This window comes from Carcharodon carcharias, chromosome 6 (genome assembly GCF_017639515.1).
Source record: "Carcharodon carcharias isolate sCarCar2 chromosome 6, sCarCar2.pri, whole genome shotgun sequence".
Taxonomy (NCBI): domain Eukaryota; kingdom Metazoa; phylum Chordata; class Chondrichthyes; order Lamniformes; family Lamnidae; genus Carcharodon; species Carcharodon carcharias.
Window position 1 is genome coordinate 171,809,081 of NC_054472.1, and position 19,247 is coordinate 171,828,327.

The window sequence follows — 19,247 nt, forward strand, 5'->3', positions numbered from 1 at the left end:
GCTGCCACTGCACCACAAGTCATCCCATCAAGCCTACTGCACCTGGCATTCCTAGGTAGTCTCCAATCCAAGTACTAACCAGGCCTGAGTCTGCTTATCTTCTGAGCTCAGACGAGATCAGGCAATTTCAAACTAGGATGACCATAGCCAAGTCTCTATCTATATGCACTTTTTGAAACCAATATAATAAAACAAAGTAATTACATTGATAGCCCCTTAAAGAGGCACTGTAACAAGTCTTTCTTTATATGTGCTCAAGGCACTTAACCAATCAATACCCTTCACCTGTATATCCTTAACCTTGATAATGCTATTAACATACTTTTAACATGACCTAGTCCTCTTCCTAGGCTGCAGAATTCAAAACTAATCAAATACAAATTTGCAAAGCACTGGCTTTTAATTGTCAAAGTAAGTTTAATTAAACTCTATATGGTTTTTGGGACAGTGGGGAAAGGGTGGTGGAGTGGAACTAGCTGAGTTGCTCTTGGGTCCTGCATGGATAGAAAGGACCAAATGGCCTCTCTCTCTGCTGTAACTACTTCATGATTCTATGAATAAGGCCATAATTGGAATAAGAACATAAGAAACAGGAGCAGGAGTAGACCTCATCCATCGTCCATCGAACCTGCTCCGCCATTCAATATGATCATGGCTGATCTTGGGCTTCAACTCCGTTTTCCTGCCCACTCCCCATATCCCTTAATTCCCTGAGAGATCAAAAACCTGTCGATCTCAGCCTTAAATGTATTCAACAACGGAGCATCCACAACCCCCCTGGGGTGGAGAATTCCAAAGATTCACTACCCTTTGAGTGAATTAATTTCTCTGCATCTTGGTCCTAAATGATTGGCCCCTTATCTCGAAACTGTGCCCCCATATTTTAGGTTCCCTGACCAATGGAAACAATCTCTCAGCGTCCATTCTATCATGCCCCTTCAGAATTTTGTAGGTTTTCAATGAGGTTGACTCTCATTCTTCTAAACTTCAGAGAATGTAAGCCCAATTGACTCAGCCTCTCATCATCAGACGACCCCCTCATCCCAAGTACCAATTTAGTGAACTTTCACTGTATCACCTCCAATGCAAGTATATGCTTTCTTAAATGTGGAGACCAAAACTGCACAACACTGCTCCAGATGCAGTCTCACCAAAAACCTGTACAACTGTAGCAAGACTTCTTCATGGAGTATTACGGCTAAACTTGATTCTGAAAAGACATTATTGTAAAATTTGCTGAGTAGACCCACAAATGAGAATGGTTACCTTGTTAATTACCAGGGAAACTACTCTACATCATGAGTTAGTATGTTCAAGACAAGTGAAATCTGATAGGTGGGATTGTGGCGTTGAAATTACAGTCAGATCAGCCATGATCTTATTGAATGGTGGAGCAGGCTCGAAGGGCCGAGTGGCCTACTCCTGCTTTGTATGTTCATGTGATAGAAAAGCATTGTGATTTTAATGTCCTTTTTTTAAATCCTAGGAATGTGCAATCCCAGGAACTATAGCGATACGCCACCAACCTCAAAGAGTACAGTAGAGGAACTTCATGAACCCATCCCATCACTGTTCCGTGCTCTTACAGAAGGTGAAACTCACCTGCACTGGAACATTGTATCTTTCCCTGTCTCTGAAGAACTCACCTATCATGAAAACCTCGTCTCGTTTTTAGAAAGCTTTGATATGTCTCCACTCCAAAATGTGTCACTGCCTGAAGACAGTCCGCATGTACAACTTGAGAGTGAGAAAGGTAAAGACTTGATTCTATTTCATATTGAGCTAAATTTAAAAATTAAAATTTTTAGGTGCTAAGCCAATATACCACTCTAGAATTTCAGAAATGCATAATGGAAGGTAAATGAAAATTTCTCTCTAGTCCACTTGAGTTTTGATGCAGTTATAGATTTTGTCCTTCCAACTTTTACCTGGAGGAAGCAGTTTGAGCTTTATAATCAAACTTGGTTACAAATCTGTTTTCAGTGGGAGAAATTTGAAGTGCTTGAGTATTGCATAAGTGTTTTGGCAAACTTTTATTTATTTTCTGGTGCTGATTTCAGTATCTTCATTGACTTGGTAAAACACAACGGAGGAATCGTCTGTGCCCGCTGGTGTCGTGTGAGCAGACAATATGGCGAGAAGGCCAGAAATCGGTTTCACAACATTGTGAAACCATTTTGCGATCGTCCGCTCAGCCCATAGATGGCGGGCCACGTTTCTTCCCATTGGACGTCGGGAACCTCATTATAATACATCAGCATATCATTAGAAGGCTAGCCTGCTGGATTCACCCACTACACCACGCACCCCCCCCCAACATTGGATCGTTCATCTACGTCGGTGTGTTTACACGCCGAAGTGTTTCACAACAGCATATACAAAACGTGCACTTGGCAGGCTGCACTTTGAGGGGAACTCAGAGGTGAGTGGACAGTAAGGTTGCAGAGCGCTCTCAAGGGATGCCCGTTGGACTTCAAGATTGAGGCATGTTAAGGGGGTGCAAAGGCTGCCCTGTGGTTGAGGCAACTTTTAGGGGTTGGGGGGGCAAGGGCTGCCCTGCAGTTGAAGCAACTTTGGTGGTGGAGGGCAATGGCTGCCCTGCAGTTGAGGGTAGCGCACAAGCACATGCAGGGTAGAGGGTTGGGTGGGCAAGGGAAGCATTACACGCTAGGAAACCTTGTATAAAGTGACCATTCCTCTGCATCTGAGACATTCAGGCCCTGCCACATTGATATGTTTGGAGTCAGGCCTGTAGCTTTTCTGCCCAGTCAAGCAATGCAGAGGCATCAAAGTGCCACCAAGTGCTCCAGAGATTTTCACCCCTCGGGCTCAGGCTGCAATCTAATGAGTATTTTAGTGGACTGCAGAACATCTGGACGACTGGGTACATTGTACATTCACCTTGCTAAAGCTGGCCATGAAGCAGTCACTGGTGGAGGCGCTCACAGCCCCTTGTAATGTAATAACCATGGTTTGGACCAGTTTCCCCCATGGTTCAAGCTAACAGTGCAGCCTTGCAGTGAGGGTTAGGAGAATGACTGTGCCTGAGCTGAGAGCACAACATGTAGTCCAATGGGCAAAGCTGCTGCCAATAGGTCAGGGTGGAGTGGGGCGAAGGAAGGTGGGGTTTTGGGCAGCCATGCAGTGCACTTTTCTCTGGCTGTCCAAGTGGTGGTCAGCATTCTCCGGGATGCGTGAAGGAGCCTTCAGACTTAACCAAAAGAGGTTCTTAGTGCACCCATGCTAGCCCACGTGTCTCTCTCTCTTTCAGCATATAGGAGGAGTGCATCAGGATCATGGAGCCTGGTGAACTAGCTGTATGCTTCTTGTGTACAGAGAGCAAAGATGATGGAGAAGAGAGTGACTGAGGCGCCTGGCTGCGCAGAGGGAGGAGCAGTACAAGTCTCTGAAGAACCTCAGCGAGCAGTCGCTGGTCGGCGCCTAGCTAGACCCAAGATCTATGGAGGCTGCCTTTCATTCCTGCAGATGACCAAGAACCAGTGTCACTGAAGACTGTGCATGTCTAGAGTACTGGTGGTCACATCTGCCAGCTACTGTGGGATTTGGCACCACGGGGACATGGAGGGCATCACTGCCAGTGGCTGTGAAAGTGACAGCGACACTCAATTTCTATGCCAGTGCCTCCTTTCAGGGCTCCACGGGTGACCTCTGTGGGATATCACAAGCCTCCACCCACGAATGCATCCATGAGGTCACGGATACCATCTTTGCGAGGGCACACAACTTTATGCATTTCACCTCGGACTAAGACATCCAGGGTGCAAGAGCGATTGGATTTGCCCAGATCTCGGGTTTCCCACAGGTGCAGGATGCCATCGACTCACGTGGCACTCAGAATCTCTGTCACAACAAGCGAGCAACTGTGTCAACCGCAAGGGATTCCATTCGCTGAATGTGCAGCTGGTGTACGACCACAAGAAATGCATCCTGCAGGTCTGCGCACGGTTTCCAGGGAGTGTCCACGACTCTTACATTCTCAGTCAGTCACAAATTCCTGACGTCTTTCAGGGTCCACAGAGGCTGCAGGGAAGGCTCCTTGGGGGACAAGGGCTACCCACAGAGGATGTGGCTGGTGACACCCGTGCAGTGGCCTCAGACTGCAGCAGAGTGAAGGTATAATGAGGCTCATGCTGCAACTCGCACCTTGGTGGAGCAGACCATCGGGATACTGAAGATGAGGTTCCAGTGTCTGGGACCGGTCTGGTGGAGCCCTGCAATATAATCCACAGAGGGTGTTACGCATCGTCATTGCTTGCTGCTACAGCACCAGGTTGTAACCGGGAGAGGAGCTGCCTGAGGAGGAGATGCAGGAGCTGGAGATCTCCTCCAATGAGGAGGACGTCAGCGGTGATGAGAGTGAGGAGATCCTCGAAGCTGACGATGAGATCGATGAGGCCCTCGCACTGGCCAGACAGGGCAGGCGCATTCGGAGGTCCCCGGTGCTGCTAGATTTGTAGAGGATGACGATGACATGCAGTGAGGAGACACCAAGATCCTCACATTGCATCTATGAACATTTGACTCCAGCCTGGCTTATGGCAGTGCACATATCCTCTGTGATAATGCTCCTGTCATGGAGACGCAGTGGAGGCCCTAATAGTCGCTCGATTGCAGGAGGATGATAACGACATGCAGTGAGGACACTTCATTGATCTTCACACAACCTCTGAGAATGTCTGACTCCTGTCTGGCTGAGGGCAGCTCGCTTGCACTCTATGGTCAGGGTCCTATCCTGGAGACGCAGCTGTGAAACTTTAAAAACATACGATCCTTTGTTCACCTTCAGCACCGGACCCCTTCAGGAGCACAGCATTTCTGGTCGCAAATGCTGGTGTGTTGGGTCACTTAAAAGTGCTGAGAGCACAGAGAATGACGGAACTCTGTGATGCCTGCCCACTACATTCTGGCAGCAATGACAAGCACCATTAAGGTGCAGGCATCAGTAATGTGTCCAGTGCGTGTGAGGCCGGACCATCACTTTGGTCTGAAGGCTGCACAAAGCACAGGGAAAAGGCCCTGGACTGAGGCACCTGCCTTTATCTATTGCAGAAAGGTTTCACATCTGAGTGACACAAACACTGCTCATCAGAACAAGGAGCCGTAGGCAGGGAGACATTTTTGGGAGTTTATTGACAATAGTGAACATTCTGTACAAGTGATTAACACCCATGCCTAGGCTGTGCAAGGGTGTGGTAGGCTGCACTCCCTTTTTAGTTATTTAAAAAATCTTTTGTTACTGTTTTGTTTGCACTTCAGCCCCACGCTCCTGATCTGTGGGCACCCGGTGCGGAAGGGGGTCGGGAAGGAGGAGGACCTCCTCGTGAACCTGCTCCTGGGCCTGGCCAAGTTGGCCATTAATGGGTCCAGGCAGCGGGCGATCATGGGGGGGGGGAGCCCCGCCCGATTGTTTATCCCTCTTCAGCGGCTACGTTTGCGGCCGGGTGTCCCTGGAGAGGGAGCACGCGGTGTCTGCCGGCATTCTCGAGGCCTTCTGTGCTCGGTGGGCACCACGGGGACTGGGATGTTTTATTGACCCTTTTAATCACATTTTGGTTTAAAGTTTGTAAATTTCCTTTAAACTTTGTCCTTGGTTTTACAGCTGACCTGACTTAGGGGCTGCGTTTGATTTACCCCTTATTTTGTTAATTTAGTATAATTGGTTTAACTCCAAAAAGAGTTACATCTTCTTAACCTTCCTAACCCTGCTGCTACGTCTTGGTGCTCCCCAGACATCCACAAACCCACAGTGGAGGTGGTGCCTGCTGATGCTATGCCCTGTCTGTAATGACCTTGGCAGGCGTCCTCTGGAGGGCTGAGACCTGGAGGGCCCTGGCCTGCTTTCAGGGTCTTGCTGCGTGGCAGTGGCACCCGCCTCAATCCGTGGAGCTGGAGCTGCTGAGGTCACAGGAAGAGGGTATTCAGATGGGCCGGACACTCCTGGAGTCACCTGGATGGATGAGCCCGGAGGGGTGCACCTGCTGATCCTCTCCCTATGGGTGCCCAAGGGCCCCTGACTGACTCCTTAATGAGAAGGGGTAGGTGGGGTGAGATTGGGCTGCCCCGCATCCCTCTCGCATACACACTGTTGGAGGCCAACTGTGGCATCAGCGATGGAGTTTAGCCCTCACAGCAGTGCAAGAGTGAGGTCCTGGGCCAAGGTCCCATAAGTACAAAGCTCAAATAAACTTTGTATGATGGCAGCCACCATCATACCAGTGTTTACCTCAGTGCATTGGCATTTTGGCGCTATCACCTAAGACTGAAGGCGAATGGACCCCTCCATCATTGCCTTGCAATCTGCGGAGTGCAGCGGACATCCCTTCCTGATGTTCCCGAGATTGCCTCTGCAGCTCCAGCAACTGTGACATGACCGAGTCCAGAGGCTCGTCATCTGACAATGAGGTGAGTGTCTCTGCACTGGTGGAGGGTGTGGGTGAGCACAGGACTTCAAGCAGGGTGCCTTCAGATTTCTCTTCAGAGGTTTCTACGGGGTTTGATTGGAGGTCCTGGGTCATGGGCTCCATCAGCTGTTTCCCAGATGTGCCTGCGAAAGCAAGGAGAGGTAATTAGTGCATATCAGTGGCCTGTGGAACAGGACATATCACTCACAGCACGGTTGTCTGTTGGACGTTGCACTGCTGGATCCTCACTTGGTAGAACACCGCCGACCTCACCGTCAGAACTGGAACAGTCCCGATCCTCGCTGGCCAGCTGGATGGCTCTGCTTTCAAAATCTGTGAGGACCTTGAATTCAGGCATTCTTCCACTGGTCTGTGACCACTCCGTGTTGTTGTGTCCCAGCTTGTCCTGTATGAATAAAGATGGAGGGAATGTAAGCAGGATGCCAACTAGGTCAGATGATAAGTATGCCTGGCATGTGCTGGTGGTGAGTGGCCCCGTGGATGGGATGAGGACAATGACGGTGTCTGTGAAAGTGTGAATGGTGATATCCCTTGAACTGGCAGTGAGTAAGGGTCCTATGGATGTGAGATTAGTTTTGGAGTGTGTGAGTTGAGAGTGATGAGAAGTGTGACTTACCCTGGCGGAATGGAGATAATCATTCATCCTCTTGTGGCACCAGGTGGCTGTCCTCTCCTGGAGGGCGTTGGTGCTGACCACCGCTGCCACCGCCTCTCAAGCCGGACTGGTGATGTTGCTGCTCATCCTGCGGCCAGAGCAGGGGTAGAAGACATCACGGGGGGGCCTCCATGGCATCCAAAAGACGCCCGGGGGACACGTCATTGAACCTGGGGGCTGCAGTCTTTTTGCCTTTTGGGGCCATGTCTTCCATGCAGCAGCTGTGGGCTAGAAGCACTGAGAGGTGTGCGCGCAGCTGCACATTAAATATGGTGCCCAGTGTGATGGAGCAGCGAGGTGATGGTGTGGAGGGCAAATGAGACCCCGCCCGCCATGAAAACAGCATGTTTCCCGGGAAGGTGTAATTAATGCAGTGGGTTTGGGACGATACAGCCTGAAAAGCCGCCATTGCAGCCGGCTGGTCAAACGACGTTTTACCCGCCTGCTACCATGCTTAGTGCAGATCCACCCAATATATATTCTTAACAGCTCAATGATGTGTAACTTTGCAGCAGATGGATAGCCTGCTGAATTCTTCTCAAAAGTACCAGGTACGAATATAAAAATGATTGAAGGTAAAGCCCGAACCATTCCCTGCTTATGGTAATTATTTCCAAACAACCAGGTTTAGTCCAATTTTTATACATGTGGATGAAAGAATCTAGCATCTCAGTGGACAATGATATTTAAAAAAATTTGCTCTTGGGGTGTGAGTGTCAATGGCAAAGTCAGTATTTGCTGCCCATCTACTATTGCCCTTGAGAAGGTGGTAGTGAGCCACCTTCTTGAGCTGCTGCAGTCCATCTGGTGTGGGTACACCCACTGTGCTGTTAAAGAGAGAGTTCCAGGATTTTGACCCAGCGACAGTGGAGGAACAGAAATATGTTTCCAAGTCAGAATGCAATGTGTTGTACCTACATTTCAAGCAATGGGTAACTCCTTATGAGACAAACTGCCTTCTGAATAGGAAGAAAAAGAAGACTTGAGGGCACAGAATCTGGTAGTTCCAGACAATATAAGAAGCAGAATAGAACCAAAATATAAAGCAGAGAGGTAGACGTTGTATTTGCCTCCAGGGCTAAATCTCCAAAATGGATAGGTCAATGGGAGACTGTCTTAGTTTTGGTCAGTCAGGTAGTTGTCTTATGTAGAAACACTCGGCCATGATTAATCTCTAAACCAAGCTGCTGAGAAATGCAATAAGTCAAGTTTCTATTCTGTAGTGTGGATCTTCTCTTCCCACAGGGACTAACACACCTTAGGTACAGTATGCTTAGAACACATGCTTAGGATCCTAAGCTGTGCTTAAGAGTATTTCCAACCTTAAACCAAGTAAAACTGCAACGTATTAGCATGTGGCATGGATAATCTCCTTGTTTCTTGCCAAACTATGACCATCATACCCATATTTTGCAAAGTTATCTGGGACTGGGCGGGGTTGAGGGGGGTGCGGTGGTGGATGGTAAAGATTTGCTCCACCCAGGTTCTGTAAATGACCCACTGAGGCTGATCGATCATCAACAAGTAAATAGGGCAGAATGGAATTCTGGAATTTAGGGTTATTTAAGACAAAAATAAAGTGATGGCAAATCTGTATAACACCCCAGGATAATCACTAACATCGACTTGAACTTAAAATTCTGCTGCCCTTACTCCAACCCACACCAATTCAACCCCATGCTCACTGACCTACTATGGCTCCCAGTCCACCAGTCCCTCGATTAAAGTTCTCATCCTTGTGTTCAATCTGTCCATTGCCTCACCCTTCCTCCTCTTGAAAACTTCTGCATTTCTCCAGCTCTGTCCAGTTGCACATCACTTTTTTTAATCATTCTCGGGATGTGGGCTTCGCTGGCTGGACCAGCATTTATTGCCCATCCCTAGTTGCACTGGCTTTCCTGTTACCATCTTGGCCCTGAACTCTGGAATTTCCTTAACTTTTTTTCACCCCACACCTCTTTGCCTTTAAAACCTAGTCCTTTGACCAAGTTTCACTTATCCTAATATCTCTTCTTTTTGGATGACTGTGAATTTTCATCTAATTATGGTCTCGTGAAGCTCCTTGGGGCACTGTCTTAAGCTTAAGGTACTATATAAAAGCAAGATGCTGTTGTTGAGTGGGATAGGATACTGAGAGCTGGGTTTTCATTCTCAATTTAATGGGTGGAAGATAGAAGGCTGCCTGGAGGGTACTGAAGAAATCGTCTAGAGGTGATAAAACCATACATGAGCGTCTTGCTGAAGTAAAAGTGGGCAATATTGCAAACGATTGTGGTGATGGTGTGGCGAGTAAATGAGAGCCTGCCGCCATGGAAACGGCGTGTTTCCTGGGAATGCATAATTAACACGGTGGATTTGGGATGATACGGCATGCTGTACACAATGTGGGATTTTGAAGCTGACTTCAAGGGTGAACAAAACACCTGGTTTTGTTTGTATGTATGGGTGACTGGATGGGGAAAGAGGGTTAGTGGTAAAGGAATGGAGCTTTAGTATTGCTGAAAAGAGAGACAAGCTTTTCGTCTTGCACTCATCAGGACATTTCTCAAGAATACCAATATAAGGGGAAAAACAACAATTTATATTGTATAAGAGAGTGGGACAGCGCCGTGGTTTGATCCTGACCTGGGGCAGCTGCCTGTGTGGAGTTTGCATGTTCTCCTCATGTCTGTTTGGGTTTCTGCCAAGTGCTTCAGTTTCTTCTCACCATCCAAAGACGTGCTGGTTAGGTGGATTGGCTATGAATTGTCCTCCTGTGTGTGTACCCTGCGATGGACTGGCGTCCCACCCTGGGTGTACCCCGCCTAGTGCCCACTGCCTGTCGGGATAGGCTCCATCTCCCCGCATCCCTGAATAGGATGAAGTAGTTGTGAAAAAGTGAGTGAGTGCGAAGAGTGTTGGTTGGCCTCTTCTCATACAGTATAAATTGTTGTTTTTCCCCTTTATATTGGTATTCTTGCAAGGTGTCCTGATGAGCGCAGGACAAAAAACTTTGACATGCCTCTTTCTTTCAGCGATACTCAAGTTCTGAACTACCAAATGCCCATTTGAATGGAGCTTTATGGTGTGGGCTAAAAAATTACAGCTTTAGTCTTTTCAGCGCTCAGTTAAGAATTCTTTTATTAATCAATGCCTTGATGTTGCCCAGGCATAATAATGACACGGACATCATCATAGAATTAAGTATAAGATTACCATTTAAGAATATTGGCCACTTCAAAATATGCAAGATCCATTTTCATTTTTTGTATGATTCTAATTTTTTGGACCTTTGGTTCCTTGACACAAGTTGCTCTTCACTAATTAGCAATGAGATATATTAGTTATAATGAAAAGTTATGGTTGAGTCTGTGATCTTTGTGCGGGCTTGTGTCAAATTTCCTTTTGCACGATTTGAATTTTACTTTTTTTGCAAGGTTTTCCACACTTGATAAATGTTAGAGGCAACAACTCGCCTTTCAGAATCCAAAAATTGATCTTCTAACAGAAGCCCAAAGCTTGCAATGGAATTCTAGAACGGTCCATGTCCTGTTGGACTATACAGTGAAATAGTTGGCCCATACTAACGCTGCATAAATTCCCTCCCAGGCAATTAAGATCTCTGATAAAAACAAAAAAACTGCGGATGCTGGAAATCCAAAACAAAAACAGAATTACCTGGAAAAACTCAGCAGCTCTGGCAGCATCGGCGGAGAAGAAAAGAGTTGACGTTTCGAGTCCTCATGACCCTTCAACAGAACTTGCCAAGTTCTGTCGAAGGGTCACAAGGACTCGAAACGTCAACTCTTTTCTTCTCCGCCGATGCTGCCAGACCTGCTGAGTTTTTCCAGGTAATTCTGTTTTTGAATTAAGATCTCTGTTTGGAAGGACCTTGAGGGAGCGGGGGAAAGAAAATAGGAAATGAGATGACAGCTTAGCTAAGGCTTGTATTCATTCTAACTTCCAAGTCGGTTCTCAGTTGACAATTCTGTCAGAATGTATTGCCTCTGCTACTTCATTACCAGTGTAAGCTTGATAAAACCTGAGGAAAATGGAGGTGGAAAATGAATAAAAGAGAAGCTTTTGGAGAACTCAGTACATTCTAATGCACCAATATAGCTGCACCAACTGCAGAAAATATCCAATCTTATATAAACACCATCTGAATGTGGTGTGTTCTCATGTACTCCTACATTTAGCGTGTCTGTAGTTTTGGCCATAGCAAAGGCTGCTGTTCCCATGTTTGATTCGCTAAAATGCCCCCCACCATGGCAACAGGATTATGAATTCACATTTTCACAGGGAGCCAGCGATTGAATGTCCTTTTCCTATGAGCTGAGATGCAACTTCAGTAAATAGAAAAGATTCAGTGGATAGATCGTTTAAGATTATATCTCATTTTGGCATCCGTAATTGAAACCATCGTTTTTGCATTACTGTTTTCTGTAACAGCCTGGTTTCCTGAAGAATAATTCCCTGCTGCTTAATTACAGTGTATGACTCAGGAACTGTTTTGTTAGTTGTTATTGATGGGGGGTGGGGGGAGAGTAATGATTTTGCAGTAAGATATTTTTAATGAAAAATTTAAATCTCTGTATTGCAGGAAGGTGGGATAATGCATTGGTACAATTAACTGGTGTTACTTATACTCATATTGCACTACCTATGATAATACTCCAAAGGGCTAAAGTAAATTTGCTTTTGATTCAGAGTAAACTAAAGGCATTTAGAGAGTTGCTGGAAGAAGAGAGAAGTATTTTCCAGGATGTAAGACTTAGTGTCATCAAATGTTTCAAAGCACTTCACAGACTGTATCACTTCTGAAATGCAATAACTCGTATCGTATAGGCAGTGTAATCCAACAATTTAGAATATCAACTGCCATTTATTTTAAACCACGTGTCTTTATAACTCTATTTTAAGTCAAGGCTGCTTAAAATACAGTTGATGGGCAATTTGACTATAAGCTATGACGTTTTGATCATCAAAGCTCGAACAACTCAGCTCTTTTGCACTTGTACTTTTATTTGGTGGCTCACCTTGGTTGAATTTCAACAGCCTGGAAATTTGGAAAGGGCAGTTCTTAGAGCTGGTAGCCCATTGGCAGATAAGTGATAAATCAGAATGCCAAGATTTATCTGTAACACAACTTTAGTTGTTTGCAAATTAATGAGAACATTGGCTTCAGCTTTAATGTAACCACGGGATGTGGTACGTGAAGAAAATCTTGAACCACCTTACCCTAGACTGATTCCAGTGCAGGGAAAGCTGTGTTATCAGCGGTACTGTCCTTTGAATGCAACGTGTGGGTGAGATTCCAGTTACGTTTTCACTTTAAGGTTCACTTGGTAATTTTTGAAGGAGAGGAAGGAATTCCCCTGGCTAGCATTTAATCAATACCAGCAGAAACCATTTAACTGATCATTCAGCTCAGTGCTGTGTACATAATATTGATTTTACATTAAAAAAATACAGTTAATGCCTTGGATTGGAGCCTGCAATTCTTAGCTGTTCCAGCTCCAGAGTCACCATATTTTAAACAAAAAGGGCAGATCAGGTTACATTGCAAGTTTTGTCTTGGTTCCTTTGAGAACAGAATTTTTTGGATAGAAAGATAAGTGTAAGAAAATTTACAAGAGAACAATAAGTTAATGGTGCATTTCGAATTAGATGCCAATTTTATAGTGTTTACATGTAGGCTAGTTAATACTTTGTGTCGAGTGCTGAAGACGTGGCCCCTGGCCTCGGCCTGACTAGAGATCTCAGAACGTTAAGAGGGAGATTATCCGGGGACCCCCATGCCCCTCTTTCCCGCCCCTCCCCTCTGTGCCACAGGCTCATGTGTGAATTGGCTGAGAAGAGGAACAAGCTCACCTGTGATAGAGCTGAATATCCTGCCCCAGTACCACATGTCAGCGGTAGGGACTAGGCCCAGATAATTGCGCTTTCATGGATGGGGCCAGGAAGGCCAGGAAAGGAAACTTCCAACATTTTGCCTTAGTGGATGGATTCTTGCCTCTATTGTAGGCTCACGACCAATCCAGGGATTGGAGAACATCACCTAAGCTGACACTTCAGTGCAGAATGGCCAACATGGGAAATGCTGTCTTTTTGGATGAGATGTTAAATCTAGGTCCCTTTAGCTTTCTTATGGTTTACAGACGAAGGCTAATTACCTTTGTTTTCTTACGTGAATATAAACGATCGCATGGCATTTTTCAAAGAGGAGCAGGGGAGCCCTTCCTGTGTCTTTGCCAACATTTATCACTTCAAAAAGAAGTCTAGGGAGTGCCACTGGATACCTTTTCCTCATTGGAGTGCATACAACTGGTCCTGAAACTTTTAAACTTTCGGGACATGTTGTATGCACCCCAATGTGGAAAAGGTGTGCAGTCGATATAGTGCAGAAGGAGGCGTTTTGGCCCATTGTGGCTGTGCCGGCTCTTTGAAAGAGCTTTGCAATTATCCCCCACTCCCTCAGTCTTTCCCTATAAGTACATTTTCCCCTTTTCCTTTCCCTTTCCTATCCAGGATTATATAAAGGATCAGCACATAATTTCTTGCACTTGTACTCTGCTTCTACGTATAAAACCAAGGACCCCTTATTTTGCTGCTTAGCAGCTTTATCAACTTGTCTTGCCACCTTCAGAGATTTGTCTGTGAATCCCCAGATCCTTCAGCCCTTTTATAATTGTACCATTAAGTTTACATTGCCTTGCTTCATAATACTTCCAAAAATGTGAAACATTATCTGACAAACAGAAATTTCAGGTGTGATTTTTTTTTTTTTGTTAGATATTTCGGGACTTATTTTGAGTATTCTTAAATGCTGGTGATGGTTTTGGTCCATATCTGATACCCAGTTTGCAGGGGGAGTGCAGGCAGTCAACTTTAATCCTGTTCTTTCCTGCAGGATATATTTGGAACAGAAACACCGACCTGGTTTAAGGGCCTGTATTTTTGGAAGAACACCTATTCTTAATACTTGTATAATGCATTGTTTCCAGTCATAAACTTCCCATAGTAATCTGTTTATTTATCTATCTTTAAAGTGAAATGCCCAGTTCTTCCTAACTTTAATCTGGGGAATGTTGGCTGCTAAGGACCCAATTCTTGTTCATGACTCAGTTTCAGCTTGTACATAGTTTCCACATGCCTGATGCTGCATACGTTGTGTTAGAATCATAGATTCCAAGGTCAAGGGTTACGTCCTGAAGGACATGCTAAAGCTTGGGGCAGATGCCGCAAATATGTAAGGGAGAAAGGCCACAGTCCAACCTTTCAGCCATAGTACCCTGAGGGGCTGGTAACTTTGTACAACCCTTTGGGCTGTGTGCTTGACATTTTATGTTTATAGTAAATATCACGTAATTGCAATTGTATTGAGGCACCTCAGAGTGCAACATGCGCAGTGGAGAAAAGTTGAATTTTATTGCACTTCCCATAAATGTCCAATTTGAAATGTTTTGGAATGTACTTTTACAGCTGATATGAGTAAAGTATATTTTTGGTTAAAGGAGAAATATGTTATTTTAGAATCATACAGAATGGTTACAGCACAGAAGGAGGCCGTTCAGCCCGTCATGTCTGCGTTGGCCTTCTGAAGGAACAGTTCATCCTGTGCCACTATCCTGTCTTTTCTCTGTATTCCTGTGGTTATTATAAACATTTTCTTTATTTACCAATAAAATAAGTTATTCTCACCAAAAATGAATCAATCATCAAAGACTGGCCAGTATATAATATTACACATTTCACTGTTACCTCTAGAGTCCCCCAGGGATCTCTCCTTGGACCCTATCTACCTACTGCATCTTGGTGACATCACCCAAAAAACATCAGGTTCCTTGTGTACACTCGCACCCAGCTTTACCTCAGCCCCCTCAACCCTTTCACTGCCTCTGGTTTGTTATGCTGCTTGTTCAACATTTAGTATTGGATGAACAGAAATTTCCTTCAATTCAATGTCAGAAAGACCGAAGCCATTATCTTTGGTATCTGCCAGAAACTCTGATTCCCTAAAAACCAATATTATGCCTTTCTCTGGTACCTGTCCAAGGCTGAAGCGGGCTGTTAACAACCTTGGTGTTATATTTGACCCTGAGATGAACTTTCTGACCATATATACTTTCCACCTGCTGCCACCTCTATAACATTGACCACCTCTGCGTTGCCTCAACTCATCTGCTGCTGAAACCCCCATCAATACCTTTGTTAATTCTAGACCTGACTATACATCTCTCCTGTCCTGATTTACCCTCTGTTAGCTTGAAATCATTCAAAACTCTGATGCCTGTATTCTAACTTGTACCATGTCTCGTTTACCCATCACCTATCAGAGTAGTGGACCTATGCTGACTCTCAGTAGGCAATGCCACAATTTTTAAAATCCCCATCCTTGTGTTCATCCCCCTCCATGGTCTTTACCAGCTATCTCTATAAACTCCTTCAACTTTACAACTCTGCAAGGTCTCTGCTGTCCTCCAAATCTAGCATCCTCTGCATGGCCTGTAGAATTCCCTCCCTAAATCTCTCCTTTAAGACACTCCTTAAAACTTGCATCTTTGACCGGGCTTTTGGCCATTGTCCTATTACACACACACACACACACACACACCACACTTTGTGGCTTGGTGTCAGTTCTTTGTTTAATGCTCGCTTGAAGTGCCTTGGGCTGTTTTTGCTACATTTAAGGTGCTGTGGAAAGTGATGATGTGTTGTAGAATATTCTTAAGACTTTTTTTTTTAATTACAGAGCCTCTCTGCACAGTGGTCTACTTTGATGACTGCATGTCTATCCATCAGTGTAAGAATTCGTGTGAGTCTATGGGTGCTTCAAAATACAGATGGTTTCACAATGCCTGCTGCGAATGTATAGGCCCAGACTGTATCGATTATGGCAACAAAGTGGTCAAGTGCATGAATTGCACCTTTTGAAGGCAAGAACCATAAAGATGTGAAGACAGTACGTATAACCCATAGAGCTAAAGGTGGTTACCTTCTTGTTAAGCGAGGTTTTATTTTGTTTCACTGTTTTTATTGTTAAATCTCTCTGCACTCCATGCTTAAGAATGTAGACATAAATTGGATGTTTGATCGTGAAATTGGAAACTGCAGATTTTTTTGCAGTATACTTTACTGATGTTTTGTAATTTAAACATTGTACTGACATATGTAGATATTCAGAATAAGTCAGTTGTAGCTTTTCTAGTCTTTCATTTGATGTATTGTTCCTTATGCATTATGCCTGCTTATACAAACGTATTGTGTGAATAAACTGTTGTGACAAAGTATTTGTAGTAGGTGGTGCTATTTTTCTATCTAACTCTTGTATTTTAATTAATAACAGCTTTGGGGTATAGATTATAACTAATTTTTCTGATGAAGAGTCATTCGAACTCGAAACATTAACTGTATCCCTCTCCACAGATGCTGTCAGACCTGCTGAGTTTTTCCAGGTATTTTTGTTTTTGATCTAGAATTCCAGCATCCGCAGAATTTTGCTTTTATGCCTCACAGTGATATAGGAATGCTAGGAACATGAGTGGGTCACTCATCCTCTTTAGCCTGCTCCATGTTTAATTATATCATGGCTATGATATGTTAGAATATAATATATAATTTATTCATACATTATACATTTATAATATAAATATGAACCATTTACAGTCTCAGGATAAGGAGCTGATCATTTAGGACTGAGATGAGAAATTTCTTCATTTAAGTTTTATGAATCTTTGGAATTCTCTAATCCAGTGATGCTCCATCGTTGAATACATTTAAGGCTGGGATAGGCAGATTTTTAGTCTCTTAGGGAATCGAGGAATATGGGGAGTGGGTAGAAAAATGGAGTTGAAGTTCAAAATCAGCCTTGATCATATTGAATGGCGGAGCAGGCTCCCCAGGCTGTATGTTCTACTCCTTCTCCTGTCTCTTGTCCTCATTATTCCTTGATGCCCTCACCCAAGAATTCATTTCCTTCCCCTTGCTGGTCAGGCATTGCTTGCAGCAAGTGAAAAGCAAATGACTATATGGGCCCAAAAGAGGAAAGGGGATTTTCCTGTTTGACTACAGCAGTTCTGGACAGACAAACGTGGAGCAAAATTCGAGGGTGTCCTATAATTTTGGTCAAAGAGGAATGTACTGGCGAGTTAGAAAAGATAAGTTATTCTGCTGAAGTATTTTTTGTTAACCATCAAGACTGGATTCCTCCCACACATTTCTTTGCCTCCAAGTTGAAGTAAGACAGGCTGAGTTGAAACTCCTGCAGTGACCTTAATGCAATGATTTCTGCTCTGTTTAGCTGGCAAATCTGTTTTTGTTCATGGGGAAGACTGGTCTGACCAGTTCCTCCTGTTTCTTGCCACCCTCCCTAAGGTGGCTCTTTTGTTCAAAACTCTGAAAACACCCCAGTGACCCTGGTTTGCTCAATTGGAGGCTGTGCCTGGGATTTGGATTCATCATTCCTGCTGGTGAACCCAGTTTTCTACAGTTTTACTGTTGTAATCCTCCTCTGCTTGCAATTTTTAAAAAAATGTTCCTTAAAATTTTATTTGGTAGATTTGCGATGTCAGAATTTTTTCACCAGCAATACTCAGGTAATGAGTCCCATTTTCTAATAAATTCATTCCTCTGTGGTTTTCTGTGGCCTCCGTTGTCAATGTGACTGTTCTTTGCATTTGATTGCATTCTGCATTTACTGGCTTAAGATATTTTCCATCTATTTAACATAACTATCATCACTATGATACTATTTGAACTTGCTTTAAAATATGCAGCATGAACACGTGATGTTAGATTCCAAGATTAGATTATAATTCTTGGGCCAACCAACGTTAACAGTGCACTTTTCAGTACGTGTCTCTGGATAGCAATGGTGGGTGAGAACCTTCTTTGGAGTGTGATTTGAATGGTTAAACAACTATAACATGGTTATGTACATTTGTTTTGCAAACGCTTGTACTTGCCTTATCATTAGCTATGTTCTGCAGGATTAATTTAATTACCGCAGTGTCCCCTCTCATAAGGAGACTGAAGTGAGGGTAGTGAGCTCAATTTGTCAACTGATGGTGTATGCCCTCTTTGTCTCAGACCTTTACACAGTATGAAAGATATCCTTGTGTCATCAAGTGATAATCACCCCAGCTCTTGCTCTAGGTTGAAACAACGTGACAGTATTGAACTAATCTTCCACACTTTTGTTCATGGCTGGGTCTGGTCACTTGAGTTCCAAAAAGCAACTGCCATTTACAATCCATGGATTAAATCACACACCAAGTAACGTTCTCATCAGCATTGCTACCCGTGGGCAAATACTGAAAAGTACACTGTTAATGTTGGGCGACACCAAGGATTATAATCAGCTGTGATACTTCCTGTAGTTGAATATTCACTGCTGTTCACTGTCTGGAATTACTGTAGATTGCTGCGTATAAATAGACCCAGCATATAAGAGGACTCAAATTTTTTGGCGCCAAAAGGCATGTTTCCTCAGCATATACAATGTCCCTCCCCACCAATTTTTCAGCTAATAAATGCACGTTCACAGGCTATACTTGCATCAGAAGTTGGCCTCAATTTTTCGGCTCAGAAATTAGGGTTATACTCGTCTTAAAAGTTGGTGATGAAGGCCGTGTCGCCAAGAAGCTGCGTGGGAGTTTAAGACATGCCCACACAGAGCAGATCGCACCTGGTGATTGACAAACAATCCTGGGGAAAAGAAGTACGAAGCTGGTTTCAAGCTAAAAGGTGTAATATTCACTGACTCGTCAAATAACTGCGCTGCAGCGAGAGAGTTTGGTGAAAAACTTGCGCGAGACCGGAAGCAGGAATCCGCCCTAGAGAAGATGCCCAACACCAAATGTGCCATGAGAACAGGGAACGGCCACTGGCCTGGTCTTGAGAAGCACGCTTTGAAATGAGTCCTCAAAAATTATCAAAATGGTTACATCGTCACCGGAAATGAAATGCGTATTTACGCACTTTGGTGGGCCAAATCCAACTGTGAGACCAGCAAAGATTTCATAGCAACAGCTGTTTTATGGAATGAAAATGTTTTGTGTTGCAGCAGAAGGCCAAGATCGCTCATGTTATCTGAATCCACGCCAGTTAGTGAAGTTAATACTAAGACACAGCAGCTTTTTTATTGGCTTAGTTCACAGCCAACATCA

The 19,247-nt window shown here is 44.4% G+C and overlaps 1 protein-coding gene and 1 pseudogene across 3 annotated transcripts in view; one reads left to right on the forward strand and one right to left on the reverse strand.

Moving 5' to 3' along the window:
- Window positions 1–16,368, forward strand: part of twsg1a (twisted gastrulation BMP signaling modulator 1a) — a 56,818-nt gene extending 40,450 nt beyond the window's left edge. For all 3 annotated transcript variants that reach the window (XM_041190077.1, XM_041190076.1, XM_041190075.1), the window contains exons 4-5: window positions 1,487–1,753; window positions 15,833–16,368. In XM_041190077.1, the coding sequence (XP_041046011.1) occupies window positions 1,487–1,753; window positions 15,833–16,014 (449 nt within the window). In that variant the 3' untranslated portion in view covers window positions 16,015–16,368. The remainder of the gene's footprint in view (window positions 1–1,486; window positions 1,754–15,832) is intronic.
- Window positions 31–149, reverse strand: LOC121279476 (annotated as a pseudogene).
- Window positions 16,369–19,247: the final 2,879 nt, after the last annotated feature.